Here is a 17,405-nt window from a genome sequence, read left to right on the forward strand (position 1 = left end):
ACGCTATTCCAACGAGTTCCCCTCCCTCCAAACAGGCGCCCCTAATGACCTGGGGCCGGTTGCACCAACTGGTCTTACACTGGTCTTAAGCTAAGTTGGTCGTAACTTTACGACCTAACAGCTACGCCGGTTGCACCAAGACGGCTTAAGCCTTATTTTCACTACGACCAGGCGTAACTCTTACGCCTGGTCAGGAGGAGGCGTAGCGCCTGCCTGTCTCCGCGGAGACCTTTTTGAATCCTTACCGTCATCATCGTAACACAGCCAGTTCTCCGTCTTTGAAGCACGATGTTAAGATTATAACTAACTAGTTGTGTGGCTTAGCCTTCCCAAATGTTGCCGTTAATTTTTTTAGAATTTAATACATAGAATTGGGAACGTTACATTCAATTTCATTCAGTCTGTCTGGCTCAATCGCCGCCATTTTTCCCCCGGAGCGAGGGAGGGTGGGAGGAGGGAGGGTGTTACAGTGGTGGCTGAGGGAGCGTACTGGCACAGTGCGCTCCAAGCAGGTCGCGAGGCACACATCATCCAATCAGAGGGCATTCCCCAGCAATTCACATGAACGCGCATTGCTACGACCAGCATAGTTAAGACCAGACCTAAGCCCTGTTGGTGCAACAGGCGTAAATCCACTCTAAAGACTGGTCTTAACTAAGACCGACGTAGGAGTTACGACCAGGCATAGTTAAGACCAGTTGGTGCAACAGGCCCCAGAGGAGGAACCACATTAGCAGCTAGGATATTGCATGTTTTGGTGAAGGGGTTCCTATATGAAGTAAACCCCCGGGAGGCACGGGGAGAACATGCAAACTCCACACAGAAAGGCCCTTTTGACGACCCCACCTGGGCGGTGGGCACTCAAGGACATGCGGACGGGTACGCATTCCTTCAGCGTTCACAGCGTCCCAGGTGGGAATCCAACCCAGGACCTTCGAGCTGTGAGGCGACATCGCTTACCACTGCACCACCTTACCCCCCCTCAAATTCAACTTCTGAAGTATTACATTCAGTGCCTAAAATTCATTTTGCAAACTAGGCGGGAATTCGCCCTTATGTTCTTCAGATAGTGGGGATTTATAGACTTTGGGAGGGATTTATAGACTTTGGGGGGGATACACTAACCTGAGTATAACTACACATCTTATGTCCAAGAGGTGGTGGCACTGTGGCAGTACACAAATTCCAAGTAAAAGTGCAAATTCAACTACTGACTGACTGCCCCAGAGGGAATCCAAACTGCTCACACTGGCATTATTAGTGCCATGCTTTACCCACAGAACCACACGGGAGAGACAGGAGAGGTGAAAGAAGATACAGTAGTTCTCTCATCTCTCTCATCTCTAAATCATTAGACTGTGTGATTTTACATTTATTTTTTATTCTTCTGTGCCTGTTTATAATTGTTTTGCCTTATTATACATTTGGTCTTTTGTGTGCTTATTCTAGTGTACAAGCACTTTGTAACCTTGTTAAGAAAGGTGCTATACAAATAGTTTATTTTATTATATTATCATATCGATGTGGTTGACATATCCCACAGTGTAACATCGTAAGGCAGGTTGATGACAGTGGGCAGACACTAATGATGTTTCACAGGGACACAAGAACGCAAGAACACACAAGAACCCTTATTGAGAAACTGGCACTCAGGGCCGTAGTATCACGGAGGAAAGTGTGGACGATTCCAAGGGCCCTTGACTGACAGGGGCCCTCTTTTTTTTTTTTTTACAGTGCACCTGAACGCAACATACAAGATACCCGCTGAATAAGTGTCCAAATGTTCATGTCATTCTGGCCAATACTCCACTTCTGTTATAACATTTCAGTCTAGAATATGGAATATCTTTCAATAATCTTTATGACTAAAAGGCTAAAAGTAATCTCATGTGTAAAAAATGACTGTTCTACATTGAAGTAAAAAATTTAAATAATTAACTTGTTGGTTTTGGATTTATTTAGCTTCAAGAGTGCATTTTTGTTCGTGTGACCCTCAACACAGGCTTTGAGAATCCCGGGCCACTTACTGATACTTATGCTTAAATTAACCCACTCATATTCTGGTTTATAGTGGAAATTCTAATTGGCTGGTAACTTCTTGCAGCCATATTGGCAGGTGGCCAAAAAAGCTAATTTCAAGCCCTGCAGGGAGAGCAGGTGGTGACATAGGAGTGAGTGAGAAAAGGATCAAATATTGGTGTTTAGACTGAATAATGACATCACAACTGTTAATTTAAAATGAGTTATTCCTCTAAACCTGACTTCAAATGCCCCAAATGTTTCCACGCAAGCGCCGTTCGGCCCCCAACCCTCAGCAAAATCTGGCCCTCTGGTGGCGAGGAAATCTTTTTGTGGTCCTCTCTATCATCAAAGTTCCTGGGTTACGGCATGACAATATTTGTTCGGCCCTCAGCAACAATCTGGGTTTCTCATGTGGTCCCCCATGAAAAATAATTGCCCTGATCTAGCCTGTTAAATTAGTTCTCAAAGTGAACCAGATTCATGCATTTTAGTTTAAAATGTACACATTTTTCTTAGAGGGGGCATGGCCCCCCGACCCCCCAAGAGGGACCAAGCAAGGTCTACCCACCACAATCTCTTCAAATCCTGTGGGAAACATACAGTTATTAGTATTTTCTTTATTCTTAAAAATATACATTGCCTGTTTGTGTTTTGCAATATGGATAATGTTTTATTTATAATTAAATTGAGCATTGGGCCTTTATAAGGATGTTTATTTGTATTATTTCAATTGTCACACTCATCGATACATATTGGAGGTTTGTTTATTAATTGGGAAAAGGACCACTGGAACAAACGCCGCGAACATGAGCCGGCTACTTTTTCAAACTCAAAAGTTTGGGGAACTCTCTGATTTAAAATGAGATATTCATCTAAATTGGGCTTCAAATGGCCAAAATTTTCCGCCTCCGCCCTTCGGACGGTGGCATCCGTGGGCCCGATGTGATATCCTTTCATGGGGCCCGAAATCCCTGGCTACGGCCCTGCGGCCACTGACAAGTGTTCTGAATACACACCTGTGCCTGACGACTAATGTTAGACACACTGGATGTTGTTGAGCAGCTAACATTAGCTGTAGTTTGATAAAGGAAGCACAGATTGAAACCATAGCAGCATATTCAGATAGCTGCTAAATTATAAATGGTCTACCAGACAGCATGCATAACGATAGCCAGATAGTCAATGGACTTTTTGAAGATTGCGAGCGGCTATCCGCTTTCACGACTGTTGTCATATACACTGTAACGTTGATGTTAATGCTAACATCGCTACCGCTAGCCATCAACAGTAAAATGCTAACTAGCCATCTCATTCATGCCAGCCAGCTAATGCTAGCTAGCACTATTGTCTGCTGCAACTGTAGCCCTGTCTCCCGTGTACAAAACCATCGTCTGACACATTTTATTTCCATCTGTTTATGTGACCGTTGGCAGCCAGCTAGGTTGGCTTGTGGCTCTGAGCCAAGCCCGTCTGAGCTGAGAGCCTTTCCGCTCTCCCTATGACGAGTAGATCACATGCTTTTTTCAAAGGACACCATTGGTTCCGCGGCGAGGTGATGCCTTCACGTGCACCTCAAAAAGACATCCACAGCATTAAAAATTTGACATTGAAGAATCGATTCTTGGGAGTTTGGAATCGATCCAGGAATCGTGGCATTGAGAATCGCAATCCTTTCAAGAATCAATTTTTTGGAGCACCCCTAGTGATGACCCCCGTTACAGGGGCACATAGACTCTATTGCCTCCTGTAACAGAAAGAGTAGAGAAATAAGGATATAGGCCTAACTTTTTCAGTTTGTTTCAATGAAAGCCGTTTAGTATTTTTGCTTACTTTTAGAAATAAAATAAGTTTGGATACGAGTTATTGAATATTGGTCTGTCATGCAACATAGACGAACTATGATAAGGTATTTCCCAACATTTGATTAAAAAAATTGCCCTGGAATTTATCCAAAATGCCCCCAAAACATATTCCATGGAAAAAGGGGTGGGGGGTGGGGGAGTGAATTTCCTACCCTGCTCTGGAGCATAAGAAGAAGATTGTGGAAGAGACTGGCTTGACCTAACCCCAAACCTAACCCCTAACCAACCATCAGGGGGGCTATTGCCTAACCCCGACCTCGTCAACCTCGTGCCTAGTTTCGCTGCCGCCACGTGGCTGCAGTGCTATTGGAAAATAGTTTCCAATAATCCAACTTGCCATTTTCAGCGTGTAGCAACGAGCTAGCGTGTAGGTTTCTGCTGTTAGCTTGCTAGCTCATTAGCGTTGTTGTTTTCACTATTTACAGCTACACATAAGGAGGAGGGAGCGGAAGCCGCTCTGATTGACATGGTCGGAGGCAATGACAAAGCTTGTAATAAGCCGGGAGCGGACATCTGGCACCGACTGAAACAGTCGCTCCAATGGGAGAGCAGAGTAGAGCAGGGGAGGGCTTATCCCAGTAGCCTGTTTCCATGCAGCCAGACTCCTCTCACGGAAGGGAGAGGAGGCTGGCCAGCGAGACTACCTCGTGCCTAACCCTACAACATTCACTGCCAACCTCGTCAGCCAACCACGTCAGCCCCGACCAAAGTAAGAGAGTTACCCCGGGTGTGAAAAAAGTTCCTGAGCAAATGTTCTACTGTTTGAGGACTTGACTGTGAGAATGTGTTGTGCTGGAGCAGCCAGAGAGTTCTACTGTTTGAGGACTTGACTGTGAGAATGTGTTGTGCTGGAGCAGCCAGAGAGTTCTACTGTTTAAGGACTTGACTGTGAGAATGTGTTGTGCTGGAGCAGCCAGAGAGTTCTACTGTTTGAGGACTTGACTGTGAGAATGTGTTGTGCTGGAGCAGCCAGAGATTTCTACTGTTTGAGGACTTGACTGTGAGAATGTGTTGTGCTGGAGCAGCCAGAGAGTTCTACTGTTTGAGGACTTGACTGTGAGAATGTGTTGTGCTGGAGCAGCCAGAGAGTTCTACTGTTTGAGGACTTGACTGTGAGAATGTGTTGTGCTGGAGCAGCCAGAGAGTTCTACTGTTTGAGGACTTGGCTGTGAGAATGTGTTGTGCTGGAGCAGCCAGAGAGTTCTACTGTTTGAGGACTTCTGAGGCAGCCACACCCTGTTGGCTTTTGCTGCTTTCTCCATTTACCAATGTACCAAGTAAAGAAAGGAAAAAGATATTTAACAGTTCACAGAAATAAATGAAGTGAAAACTGGGAAGCACCCTCTGTTCTGACCATGCTGGGGAAACATGTAGTATTGAGTGTTTGTAACAAAGTAGTCCTGTAGATATGGCATCAAAACACATTTACTAATTGCATTATTAACAAGTCCTGTGTATTTTTTTCCACTAGGCTTTCACACTGAAAATGAGCAGCGCTGACTACGGCTCCCTAGATTGTCCAATATTGGTGGCTGACCAGTCCTGAACACCTTCAGAGGTATGTGAGCTAAAATAAAAATTGGGGGGCCAGGGTTGGGGGAGGGGCCAGGGGTGTGACGCTGAGGGCTGTCGCGGGTGGAGGTGTGCTACCAGTAGGGGAGTCTCATGGCCAGGGGCGGGAAACGGTGGGAGGGGACAGTGTGCAACAGTGACGCTGTCGCTAACCCTGGGGTGCTCCCCCGGAGTGGTGGGGATGTGGATCATCTTGACTACTGGACCCCCAGAGAAAGCAAGTGTGCCCCCCCACAAGTCTATCATGCAGTGATTTAATGTCAAAAAGTCCTGCCCCAAGATACAGACTTGACCCCTGCACCGGAGCTGTATATTTTTTGCAGTGTGCTCGTTGTTCACTTTTTCCACTTGTTTTCCTGTAACCTGAGAGAGAGAGAGAGAGAGAGAGAGAGGCCGCTTTCACACCGGCCTTGAAAGCCGTAAAATGCACGGAAAATGAGATCCGCGCCTCCGATGTGAAAGTTGTGAATGCGGGTTGGTGGGTAATCGCCTTTCGTTCCGCCAGTGGACCTAGTCACAGCGCCGGGTTACCCTGCAACCCACCTCCACCTGAAAGCGTAGGAGCGGCAAGCTGGAATGGTGCGAATGTTCACCTCATTCATAAAAAAAAATACAGGGGAAATCACCTCATCCAGCAAGAAAGGCATACGTGAAAGTAAAAAAAGGCGGCCATTTTGTATTCGCTCCCAAGCACGTTTGACCTGGTCCCTGCTGATTGCAGCTGAACGCTGCATGGAGAAATATCACTAAATCACCTGCGTAAAAAGGTTATCATGAACCAGTGTTTCCCCCCTGTGGGGCGCAGTGGCATTACAGGTGTAGCCTGGTAAACCAGCCCGTCATGTGAACTCACATTTCATTTGGTTCTGCGTGACGTCCCTTAAGCCTGGGAGGGTGTTTAAGCTGCAGAGCGGAAGAGCCAATAAGTCATGTGATTGACAGCGCAAGTTGGCCAATCAGGAACGCTACTAGCACTGCACTAACAAAACAATAATGGCCGCCTCCTTGCCTGATCGTCTCAAGGAGTAATGTCAGCGTTTGTCTAGTTTAAACAGCCATAAAGTGCAGTTATTGCAGAAATAGACTCAATAACAACAATTAAACAAGTACAGGAGTATCGCCGCAACCGCAGAGTTTCTCGGCGGAAAATATCTTTTTACCATTCTCCCGAGTGGATTTGGGTTTGACTGGATCCGACGCTGATTGGCTGAAGGAGTTGTCTGCCAAGGCAACTATGCCCGCCCATGCTCCCGCCCCTGTAAGGACTGGGTGAAGAGTTGGGGCCAGACCGTCACGCAGAACCAAATGAAATGTGAGTTCACGTGACGGGCTGGTTTACCAGGCTATTACAGGTGGGGCGCAGGGGGAAATGCAGAAATGCAGCGCGGAACCAATGTTTTGACCATTTTGACATCAGACTTCTTTCCCGGCAAGCAATAAATGAACCCCGCTTCTGTAGTGACTTCGCATTGATTCCATGGATGGTTAATTTATATTGCCAAATATTTGAACGTGTTTTGTTTAGTTTTGCACAGGTTGCACTTTATTGTTATTATTTTGAAAATTTGTGCAGTGCAAAACAGGTTCATTGCAGCCACTAATACAGTGATAATAAGACTTAATGCAAATTTGTCTTGCCAAATATTTGTTATTTTTTGCACAGATAGAACTTTATTGATATTGTTATAACAAAGTGATTGCACACTTGATGTTATTTCAATAAAAGTTCAACTTGTTACACTTTTGTTGGGGCGGTGGGGCATGAACATTTGTCCTCCTCCAAAGTGGGGCATGACAAAAAAAGTTTAAGAAGTCTTGTGCATATTGGCATGCATCTCATCTTAGAGATTTTGTCTGAACAAGTCATCAATTTAATTGTGTGTTATGCAGTGTTTACATCAAATTGGCTTTTTTTTTTGTTATATTTTCATAATCTAAGATTTTGTCCTTAACTCATTGAGTGCCAATGACGACAGCTGTCGTCAATTCAAATACTGACGTAGAGTGCCAAAGACAACGATTGTCGTCAATTGCGTTTTTTGACGGGGGGGGGGGGGGTCCATCGAAGCCAGATCTATGTCCTGTAACATTTTGGGACATGTTGAATGTCTATAACCTATTTTACCGAGCCATTAGGTGGCGACAGTGCTCTCCAGATGACAGAAATGTCAGGAATACAGCCTGAAATAGCCGTGATCAAAGAGGAACCGCGCTCATGCTGCAGCCCAGAGCCATCATGTAGATGGCTCTGGGCTGCTTGCCAACAGCAATCAATCCGCGCACACAACTGAGCTCCTCTGCCTGTCTGTCTGTCTGCAGTTTCTCCACACATTACCCACCAGAAAGGCAGCACCCGACGCCGAGGGGGCCAAACCTTTAGCGGCAGGCCCGCTTGGCATTTCCTTGTTGCGGCTGTGAGCTGCCCAGGAGCCGCGCGGCGCAAAAACGGAGAGAGGGTCCTGACTGGGTGCGTGTGGGGAGGAGTTTGCAGCTGACTCGGGGAGAGGGGGGGAGAGGGGGGTGGGGCACGCATGCACCACAGAACTAAACCAGGTCACATCATCAGAAAATATTAGCTAGAGTCAGTGAATGTGCTTGAAATGCTGCATTTCACAAAAGGGTGAATATCTCAGCTTCCTGATAGAAATGCATATTTTTGCTGTTTTTTACCTATCTTCTCCGGCTCATAACTAAAGAACGGAAAATGGTATCAATAAACTTTTTTTTGCTGATGATACAATAGAGTCTCCTTGTTCTTTTTGCGTGTTCGGTGTTTACATAGTAATATCACACAATATTCTGTGGGCCTCGAGAAATCACTGAAAACGCTCTGAAACTCTGGCACTGGGAGCGTCCGTTCTCCAAAAGTGGCTGGCACTCAATGAGTTAATATGTGTTTACAGACAGACGGCGATACAGCTACTACCATGGAGGACTCACAACCTCTGCTGCCTAAGACACAGATCAGTGATGTAACTGGTCCCAACAAGCCTCTGCCACAGGTACATTCATGTTTATCCCTTCAGATTGTATTCTAGAGTGTCATGCTTAATGGTAGTCGAATATTTCAGACAAATGTTAACCTTCAGAGGGATTTTCTTCTTGGTTAAATCACACGTGGTGACGTGGGCCACTTTTATGGCTTTTGAAGTTTACTGAACAGTGTGAAATGTTTACTGAACATGTGAAATGTTTACTGAACAACAGTGTGAAATGTTTACTGAACAGTGTGAAATGTTGAGTGAACAGTGTGAAATGTTGACTGAACAGTGTGAAATGTTTACTGAACACTGTGAAATGTTTACTGAACAGTGTGAAATGTTTACTGAACAGTGTGAACTGTTTACTGAACAGTGTTAAATGTTTACTGAACAGTGTTAAATGTTTACTCAACAGTGTTAAAAAAAACATTGATGTTTCAAAGTCATAAAAGTGGCCCACGTGTGTGAAAATTGTATTGCTGAACACAAATGACCACGCCCATAAACTTTTGTTTTGTTTGTTTGTTACTGAACAGTGTGAAATGTTTACTGAACAGTGTTAAATGTTTACTGAACAACAGTGTTAAATGTTTACTGAACAACAGTGTTAAATGTTTACTGAACAACAGTGTGAAATGTTTACTGAACAACAGTGTGAAATGTTTACTGAACAACAGTGTGAAATGTTTACTGAACAGTGTTAAATGTTTACTGAACAGTGTTAAATGTTTACTGAACAGTGTGAAATGTTTACTGAACAGTGTTAAAAAAACACATTGATGTTTCAAAGTCATAAAAGTGGCCCACGTGTGTGAAAATTATATTGCTGAACACAAATGACCAAGCCCATAAACCTTTGTTAGCCACAGACCTTATTTGATGCATTCAGGCCAGGCATGTCTGAAGTCCGGCCCTGGGGCCAATTGTGGCCCGCGGACAGATTTAAAGTGGCCCTCGGCTTGTCTCTCAAAATATACTATATGTGGCCCTCTACACAGTATTGGTTAATCAAGCAAGTTCAATTTGCATTTTTTCCCTTCACCTAACGATGACAGCACCATCATACAGTTTGTACAGGAACCAAGTAGGAACAGCACATGCAGAACTGTTTTCAGATGGTAAACAAAATATTTAGAGTACATTTGTATGTGATTTTTGATTAAAAAAAATTATAACCCATATGATGCAAGAACACCTGGCCCCCCGACATTTTCACATGATCTAATCTGGCCCCCATTCAAAAAAGTTTGGGCACCCCTGATTTAGGCTAAGTGAAATCCCCATTCTAAAACCCCATACATTTCCTCCTTCAGAGATGGGAAGTAACAAAGTACAAATACTTTGTTACTGTACTTAAGTAGATTTTTCGGGTATCTGTACTTTACTTAGTATTTATTTTTCTGACGACTTTTTACTTTTACTCCCTACATTTTAACACAAGTATCTGTACTTTCTACTCCTTACATTTCCAAAACAAGCTCATTACTTTAGTTTTAATGCATGACAACAATGATTAAACCGAGAAGAAACGGGGTAGAATTAATAGAGATAGTTCATTCCCCTAAATGTCAGCTTGTGATTGGCTCTCTGTAGAGCAGCTCACCAGGCTCTGCAGTCTGCTGGGTAACTTTCGGTTCAGCCCTCGACTTACTCTGAGTCTGCTAACTTGAATGGGCTAAAATAATGTAATCATGCGGCACTTCTAGACTTTCTAAATGTTATTGGACCAAATGGATCAAATTCTGATAGTGAAATGAGTCATTTCGCGGGGGCTGTGTTGTGATTGCGATGCTCAAAAGCATGTATCCAGCTCAGCTCAGCTCAGCTGACTCCAGACCAGTAGTCATACTCGCACCCGCTGAACCGATACCCAGAGCCCGGTCAGCTCTCCAGAATGACAGAAAAAGTTTAAGAAGTCTTGTGCATATTGGCATGCATCTCATTTTAGAGATTTTGTCTAAACAAGTCATCAACTTAATTGTGTGTTATGCAGTGTTTACATCAAATTGGCTTTTTTTATGCCTCCGCCGGCGAAGCCAGGCCGAAGGCATTATGGATCCGGGTTGTCCGTCCGTACGTACGGCCGTCCGTACGTCCGTACGATGTTTGTTAACGCCATATCTGAGGAACGCCTTGACGGAATTTCATCAGATTCGCCTTAAACATTCACTTAGGCTCAAGGATGATCTGATTAGATTTTGGTGGTCAAAGGTCAAAGGTCAAGGTCACTATGACCTCTCAAACGCCATTTTCAAGCTTGTTAACGCGATATCTGAGGAACGCCTGGACGGAATTTCATCAGATTCGCCTTAAACATTCACTTAGGCTCAAGGATGATCTGATTTGATTTTGGTGGTCAAAGGTCAAAGGTCAAGGTCACTGTGACCTCTCCAACGCCATTTTCAAGCTTGTTAACGCGATATCTGAGGAATGCCTGGACGGAATTTCATCAGATTCACCTTAAACATTCACTTAGGCTCAAGGATGATCTGTTTAGATTTTGGTGGTCAAAGGTCAAAGGTCAAGGTCACTGTGACCTCTCAAACGCCATTTTCAAGCTTTTAACGCGATATCTGAGGAACGCCTGGACGGAATTTAATCAGATTCGCCTTAAACATTCACTTAGGCTCAAGGATGAACTGATTCCATTTTGGTTATCAAAGGTCAAAGGTCAAGGTCACAGTGACCTAACAAATGCCATTTTCAAGCTCGGTAACGCCATATCTCAGTAACACATTGACTAAATTTCTTCACATTTGGCTCAAATATCCAATTCTGCACAGAAACGCCTTGATGCAATTTCTTCCTATTTGGCTCCAACATCCACTTGGACTCAAGAATGAACTAATGGCGGAGGCATAAGTCCGCGTTGCGGTCGTTCTAGTTTTGTTATATTTTCATAATCTAAGATTTTGTCCTTAATACGTGTTTACAGACAGACGGCGATACAGCTACTACCATGGAGGACTCACAACCTCTGCTGCCTAAGACACAGATCAGTGATGTGACTGGTCCCAACAAGCCTCTGCCACAGGTACATTCATGTTTATCCCTTCAGATTGTATTCTAGAGTGTCATGCTTAATGGTAGTCGAATATTTCAGACAAATGTTAACCTTCAGAGGGATTTTCTTCTTGGTTAATTCACACATGTGGGCCACTTTTATGGCTTTTGAAGTTTACTGAACAGTGTGAAATGTTTCCTGAACAGTGTGAAATGTTTACTGAACAGTGTGAAATGTTTCCTGAACAGTGTAAAATGTTTACTGAACAGTGTTAAATGTTTACTGAACAGTGTTAAAAAAACACATTGATGTTTCAAAGTCATAAAAGTGGCCCACGTGTGTGAAAATTATATTGCTGAACACAAATGACCACGCCCATAAACTTTTGTTAGCCACAGACCTTATTTGATGCATTTAGGCCAGGCATGTCTGAAGTCCGGCCCTGGGGCCAATTGTGGCCCGCAGACAGATTTAAAGTGGCCCTCGGCTTGTCTCTCAAAATATACTATATGTGGTCCTCTACACAGTATTGGTTAATCAAGCAAGTTCAATTTGCATGGTTTCCCTTCACCTATGACAGCACCATCATACAGTTTGTACAGGAACGAAGTAGGAACAGCACATGCAGAACTAATGTTTTCAGATTGTAAACAAAATATTTAGAGTACATTTGTATGTGATTTTTGATTAAAAAAAATTATAACCCATATGATGCAAGAACACCTGGCCCCCCGACATTTTCACATGATCTAATCTGGCCCCCATTCAAAAAAGTTTGGGCACCCCTGATTTAGGCAAAGTGAAATCCCCATTCTAAAACCCCATACATTTCCTCCTTCAGAGATGGGAAGTAACAAAGTACAAATACTTTGTTACTGTACTTAAGTTATTTTTCGGGTATCTGTACTTTACTTAGTATTTATTTTTCTGACGACTTTTTACTTTTACTCCCTACATTTTAACACAAGTATCTGTACTTTCTACTCCTTACATTTCCAAAACAAGCTCATTACTTTAGTTTTAATGCATGACAACAATGATTAAACCGAGAAGAAACGGGGTAGAATTATTAGAGATAGTTCATTCCCCTAAATGTCAGCTTGTGATTGGCTCTCTGTAGAGCAGCTCACCAGGCTCTGCAGTCTGCTGGGTAACTTTCGGTTCAGCCCTCGACTTACTCTGAGTCTGCTAACTTGAATGGGCTAAAATAATGTAATCATGCGGCACTTCTAGACTTTCTAAATGTTATTGGACCAAATGGATCAAATTCTGATAGTGAAATGAGTCATTTCGCAGGGGCTGTGTTGTGATTGCGATGCTCAAAAGCATGTATCCAGCTCAGCTCAGCTCAGCTGACTCCAGACCAGTAGTCATACTCGCACCCGCTGAACCGATACGCAGAGCCCGGTCAGCTCTCCAGAATGACAGAAAAAGTTTAAGAAGTCTTGTGCATATTGGCATGCATCTCATTTTAGAGATTTTGTCTGAACAAGTCATCAACTTAATTGTGTGTTATGCAGTATTTACATCAAATTGGCTTTTTTTTGTTATATTTTCATAATCTAAGATTTTGTCCTTAACACGTTCACTGCCGTTGACGAGATATCTCGTCTTAAAAAATCCAACGGTTGACTGCCGTTGACGAGATATCTCGTCTTAAAAAAAAAAAAAAAAAAATTGACGGTGGGACGTTGATCTAACCCTTTTACATCTCCTATTATAATATGGGAGCCACCGAACGTGTACAATCCATTCCACCGACCCACTACGTGGCGACAGTGCTCTCCAGACTATTGAAAGCCAAGCAAAGACAGCAGCATGAGGAAGCCATTCTCATGAAAATGGATGGGGCGAAAACGCTTTCGCTTTCGCGCTGGGTGCTGGCGGTGGGGGATTGCAAATTTGCATAATAGATTATGGGTGCGACATACTTTGAAACACGCAGCATAAATAAGACCAGAATCGCAAAAGCTTCATCAAAGCTAGCCGAAACCCCAAGAAACGAGCGAGCCCATCCAGACTCAGAGCGGCCGCCAGCAGACAGGCAGGCAGCAGCAGCAGCAGCAGCAACCCACTTGTGACACGCCCGCTGCATGCAGAGCCACGGAGGGAGGAGAAGAACACACACGGAGGGAGGAGTTTGAAGGAGAGGGGAGTTTCCTGCTGTTATGGAGGAAATTACTGTTCAAAACTATTGTTTAGATGTCTGACGTCTTACTGATGCCAAAAATACATTTAAAGTGACTGTTCTATCGAATTTCACAAAAAGCCATTTATCTCAGCTTAAATTTTCAGACGCTGAAACCATGCTGTATTCAAATGCTAATGCCTACATAACTACTAACTCTACAAACTAACTATTTTAGACAGAGAAAGCACACATTCGATTAGTTATTTTGAGATATTTTGTGTTCACAAAATCCTAACACAAAATAATCCTCGGCTGTTGAAAGATGAGCCAGAATCCTCAAAAAAAACCTCTGGCAGAAGCTACCTACAGTAAAAAAAAAACGGCTGGCAGTGAATGTGTTAATATGTGTTTACAGACAGACGGCGATACAGCTACTACCATGGAGGACTCACAACCTCTGCTGCCTAAGACACAGATCAGTGATGTAACTGGTCCCAACAAGCCTCTGCCACAGGTACATTCATGTTTATCCCTTCAGATTGTATTCTAGAGTGTCATGCTTAATGGTAGTCGAATATTTCAGACAAATGTTAACCTTCAGAGGGATTTTCTTCTTGGTTAATTCACACATGTGGGCCACTTTTATGGCTTTTGAAGTTTACTGAACAGTGTGAAATGTTTCCTGAACAGTGTGAAATGTTTACTGAACAGTGTTAAATGTTTACTGAACAGTGTTAAAAAAACACATTGATGTTTCAAAGTCATAAAAGTGGCCCACGTGTGTAAAAATTGTATTGCTGAACACAAATGACCACGCCCATAAACTTTTGTTAGCCACAGACCTTATTTGATGCATTTAGGCCAGGCATGTCTGAAGTCCGGCCCTGGGGCCAATTGTGGCCCGCAGACAGATTTAAAGTAGCCCTCGGCTTGTCTCTCAAAATATACTATATGTGGTCCTCTACACAGTATTGGTTAATCAAGCAAGTTCAATTTGCATTGTTTCCCTTCACCTATGACAGCACCATCATACAGTTTGTACAGGAACCAAGTAGGAACAGCACATGCAGAACTAATGTTTTCAGATTGTAAACAAAATATTTAGAGTACATTTGTATGTGATTTTTGATTAAAAAAAAATATAACCCATATGATGCAAGAACACCTGGCCCCCCGACATTTTCACATGATCTAATCTGGCCCCCATTCAAAAAAGTTTGGGCACCCCTGATTTAGGCTAAGTGAAATCCCCATTCTAAAACCCCATACATTTCCTCCTTCAGAGATGGGAAGTAACAAAGTACAAATACTTTGTTACTGTACTTAAGTAGATTTTTCGGGTATCTGTACTTTACTTAGTATTTATTTTTCTGACGACTTTTTACTTTTACTCCCTACATTTTAACACAAGTATCTGTACTTTCTACTCCTTACATTTCCAAAACAAGCTCATTACTTTAGTTTTAATGCATGACAACAATGATTAAACCGAGAAGAAACGCGGTAGAATTAATAGAGATAGTTCATTCCCCTAAATGTCAGCTTGTGATTGGCTCTCTGTAGAGCAGCTCACCAGGCTCTGCAGTCTGCTGGGTAACTTTCGGTTCAGCCCTCGACTTACTCTGAGTCTGCTAACTTTAATGGGCTAAAATAATGTAATCATGCGGCACTTCTAGACTTTCTAAATGTTATTGGACCAAATGGATCAAATTCTGATAGTGAAATGAGTCATTTCGCGGGGGCTGTGTTGTGATTGCGATGCTTAAAAGCATGTATCCAGCTCAGCTCAGCTCAGCTGACTCCAGACCAGTAGTCATACTCGCACCCGCTGAACCGATACGCAGAGCCCGGTCAGCTGACTCCAGACCAGCAGTTATACTCGCTGAACGTGGACTGTTGTTTTAAACTATGTTGTCATTTAGCAGATCATCTCAGAAAGGCAGCGGCTGCAACTTGCAGGCATTTTTAAAATGTCATTATTAAATAATTACCTTTGCTAGAGGAACGTTAAGTGAATAGCCTACTTTCTAACGTGAGGGAAGCACACAAAAACAGGACAAGCAGAGGGTTATAATTCTTGCACAAAGGATAGTTACATCTTGTCTTGTGTTTTTGAATCTCAGTGTATGTGCTCCAGAGGCTTCAATAAAGTAGGTGACACCTTGTATCCAACAGTTAAACATTTGTGATTAACTATTTGCATATTCATATATCCTGGAAATATTAATGATGTCATTTTAAGGATTTTAATGGGATAATTTGACCGGTTTTGTGGAAAAACCACAGCACACATTATTAATCAAAGTAGAGTTTTAAGATGTATAAAAACATGTTTGTAGGGGATATTTTGAGTTTAATAGTCTTCAAATTATATTATTAATATGACATGAGGTTCGGTTAGCTTTGCACAGAAACATCCGGTAAAAATACTTTTTACTTTTACTCTTTGAGTACATTTCATAGCCTGTACTTTTTTTACTTTTACTTGAGTAAATACTTGAATCAGTACTTCTACTTTTACCAGTCGTTTTTTACACAAGTAACTGTACTTCTACTTAAAGGGGGACTTACCCCCCCAGATATGGGACAAAACGGCATGCTGCTTGATTTGAAAAAACCTATGGGAAAAACCAAGAAATGAAGGCGAAGCACATCTTTTCTTGTCTCACTATACTCTTTGGCTGTGCTCAGACAGGAAACTTCTGACATTTTTTACAGGAAAACGACGCCATGACAGTTTGCAGACTGCGGCCCAGCTGCAGCTACTCCGCTCTGCGGCCCGCAGTACAAACACAACATTCTCCCCCTCCCTCCTCCTCTCTCTCTCCTCTCTGCACAATCGAAGTGGTTGAGTGGTTCTCAATGTGAGGTCCTTGAGAGGATTCCAGGATTCTCCTTTATCTCTCAACCTAATATATATATAATTCTGGACAAAATCATATCTAGGCTACAAAAAAAACAAAAAAAACATCAGATCTGAGAGACCAAATCTCATCATATGGGGGTCCATTGCCCCAATGTGAACTAAATTAGGGGTCCTTAATATGAAAAAGGTTGGGAATGATTTACAGCAACACAATGCCATTTCCTTCCTTTTATTTCTATTTATGATTATAGTGGCTTTTAGGCTTGGAGTTGGGATGAGCCGGGAAAGGGTACAGGGGGAGTAGGGGAGTTACTATCTTGGAATCCCATAGTCTTTGGTTCATCGTGACGTCAGGTTGTACCACATTTTGGGCATTTTTGAGGGCAAAAAAAAGCAGGTTTGAGGCACTTATGCGGCTGCAAATGATACAAATGGTACAATGGTAACAGTTTGGTCTCAAATGTGGAAATTTTGACCAGAAATCTTCAAACACCACCCCAAAAGTCATATTGGTTAAAAGCTGAAAAAAGCGTTTTGGGGGTTAGTTACACTTTAAGTACAGAATGTGGGTACTTTTTAGGGATGCACGATAGGGATGTCCCGATACCACTTTTTTGCTGACCACGAGTACTGACATTTGGGTACTTGCCGATACCGAATACCGATACCGATACCGATAGTAATTAATAATGCCATAACAACGACTTTATTTTTTTAATTTATTTTTTCATCAGATGTTCCTCACTTTCTGGGTATAACAAATTAAATGTGCCAGTTATGCCATTGCTGACATTCATTTCCCTGAACAAACATGGCACCACTGCCACACATTTCACTTCAACTTTCACATTCAGTGCATTTCAGTAACACACAACATAGAACTGTAGCAGAACAACTGCAACAATAGTAGTTAGTGCTGTCTGTGAGGCCTACGCCTCAGAGAAGTCAGAGGTAGGTTATTTTTGTG

General features: G+C 42.8%; 2 protein-coding genes across 2 annotated transcripts in view; one reads left to right on the plus strand and one right to left on the minus strand.

The window, feature by feature from the left end:
* Nucleotides 1–15,791, plus strand: part of LOC310789562 (uncharacterized protein) — a 25,811-nt gene extending 10,020 nt beyond the window's left edge. Inside the window, exons 2-6 of the mRNA XM_083651201.1 lie at nucleotides 5,356–5,442; nucleotides 8,360–8,458; nucleotides 11,373–11,471; nucleotides 13,988–14,086; nucleotides 15,696–15,791. Of these exons, the coding sequence (XP_083507327.1) occupies nucleotides 8,384–8,458; nucleotides 11,373–11,471; nucleotides 13,988–14,086; nucleotides 15,696–15,761 (339 nt within the window). The 5' untranslated portion in view covers nucleotides 5,356–5,442; nucleotides 8,360–8,383 and the 3' untranslated portion in view covers nucleotides 15,762–15,791. The remainder of the gene's footprint in view (nucleotides 1–5,355; nucleotides 5,443–8,359; nucleotides 8,459–11,372; nucleotides 11,472–13,987; nucleotides 14,087–15,695) is intronic.
* The window catches only part of LOC310789558 (NLR family CARD domain-containing protein 3-like), a 708,349-nt gene that overhangs the window by 359,273 nt on the left and 331,671 nt on the right, over nucleotides 1–17,405 (minus strand). The gene's annotated exons all lie outside the window — the stretch shown is intronic.

The sequence above is a fragment of the Poromitra crassiceps genome (genome assembly GCF_964638095.1).
Source record: "Poromitra crassiceps genome assembly, chromosome: 14".
In the NCBI taxonomy this organism is placed as follows: Eukaryota; Metazoa; Chordata; class Actinopteri; order Beryciformes; family Melamphaidae; genus Poromitra; species Poromitra crassiceps.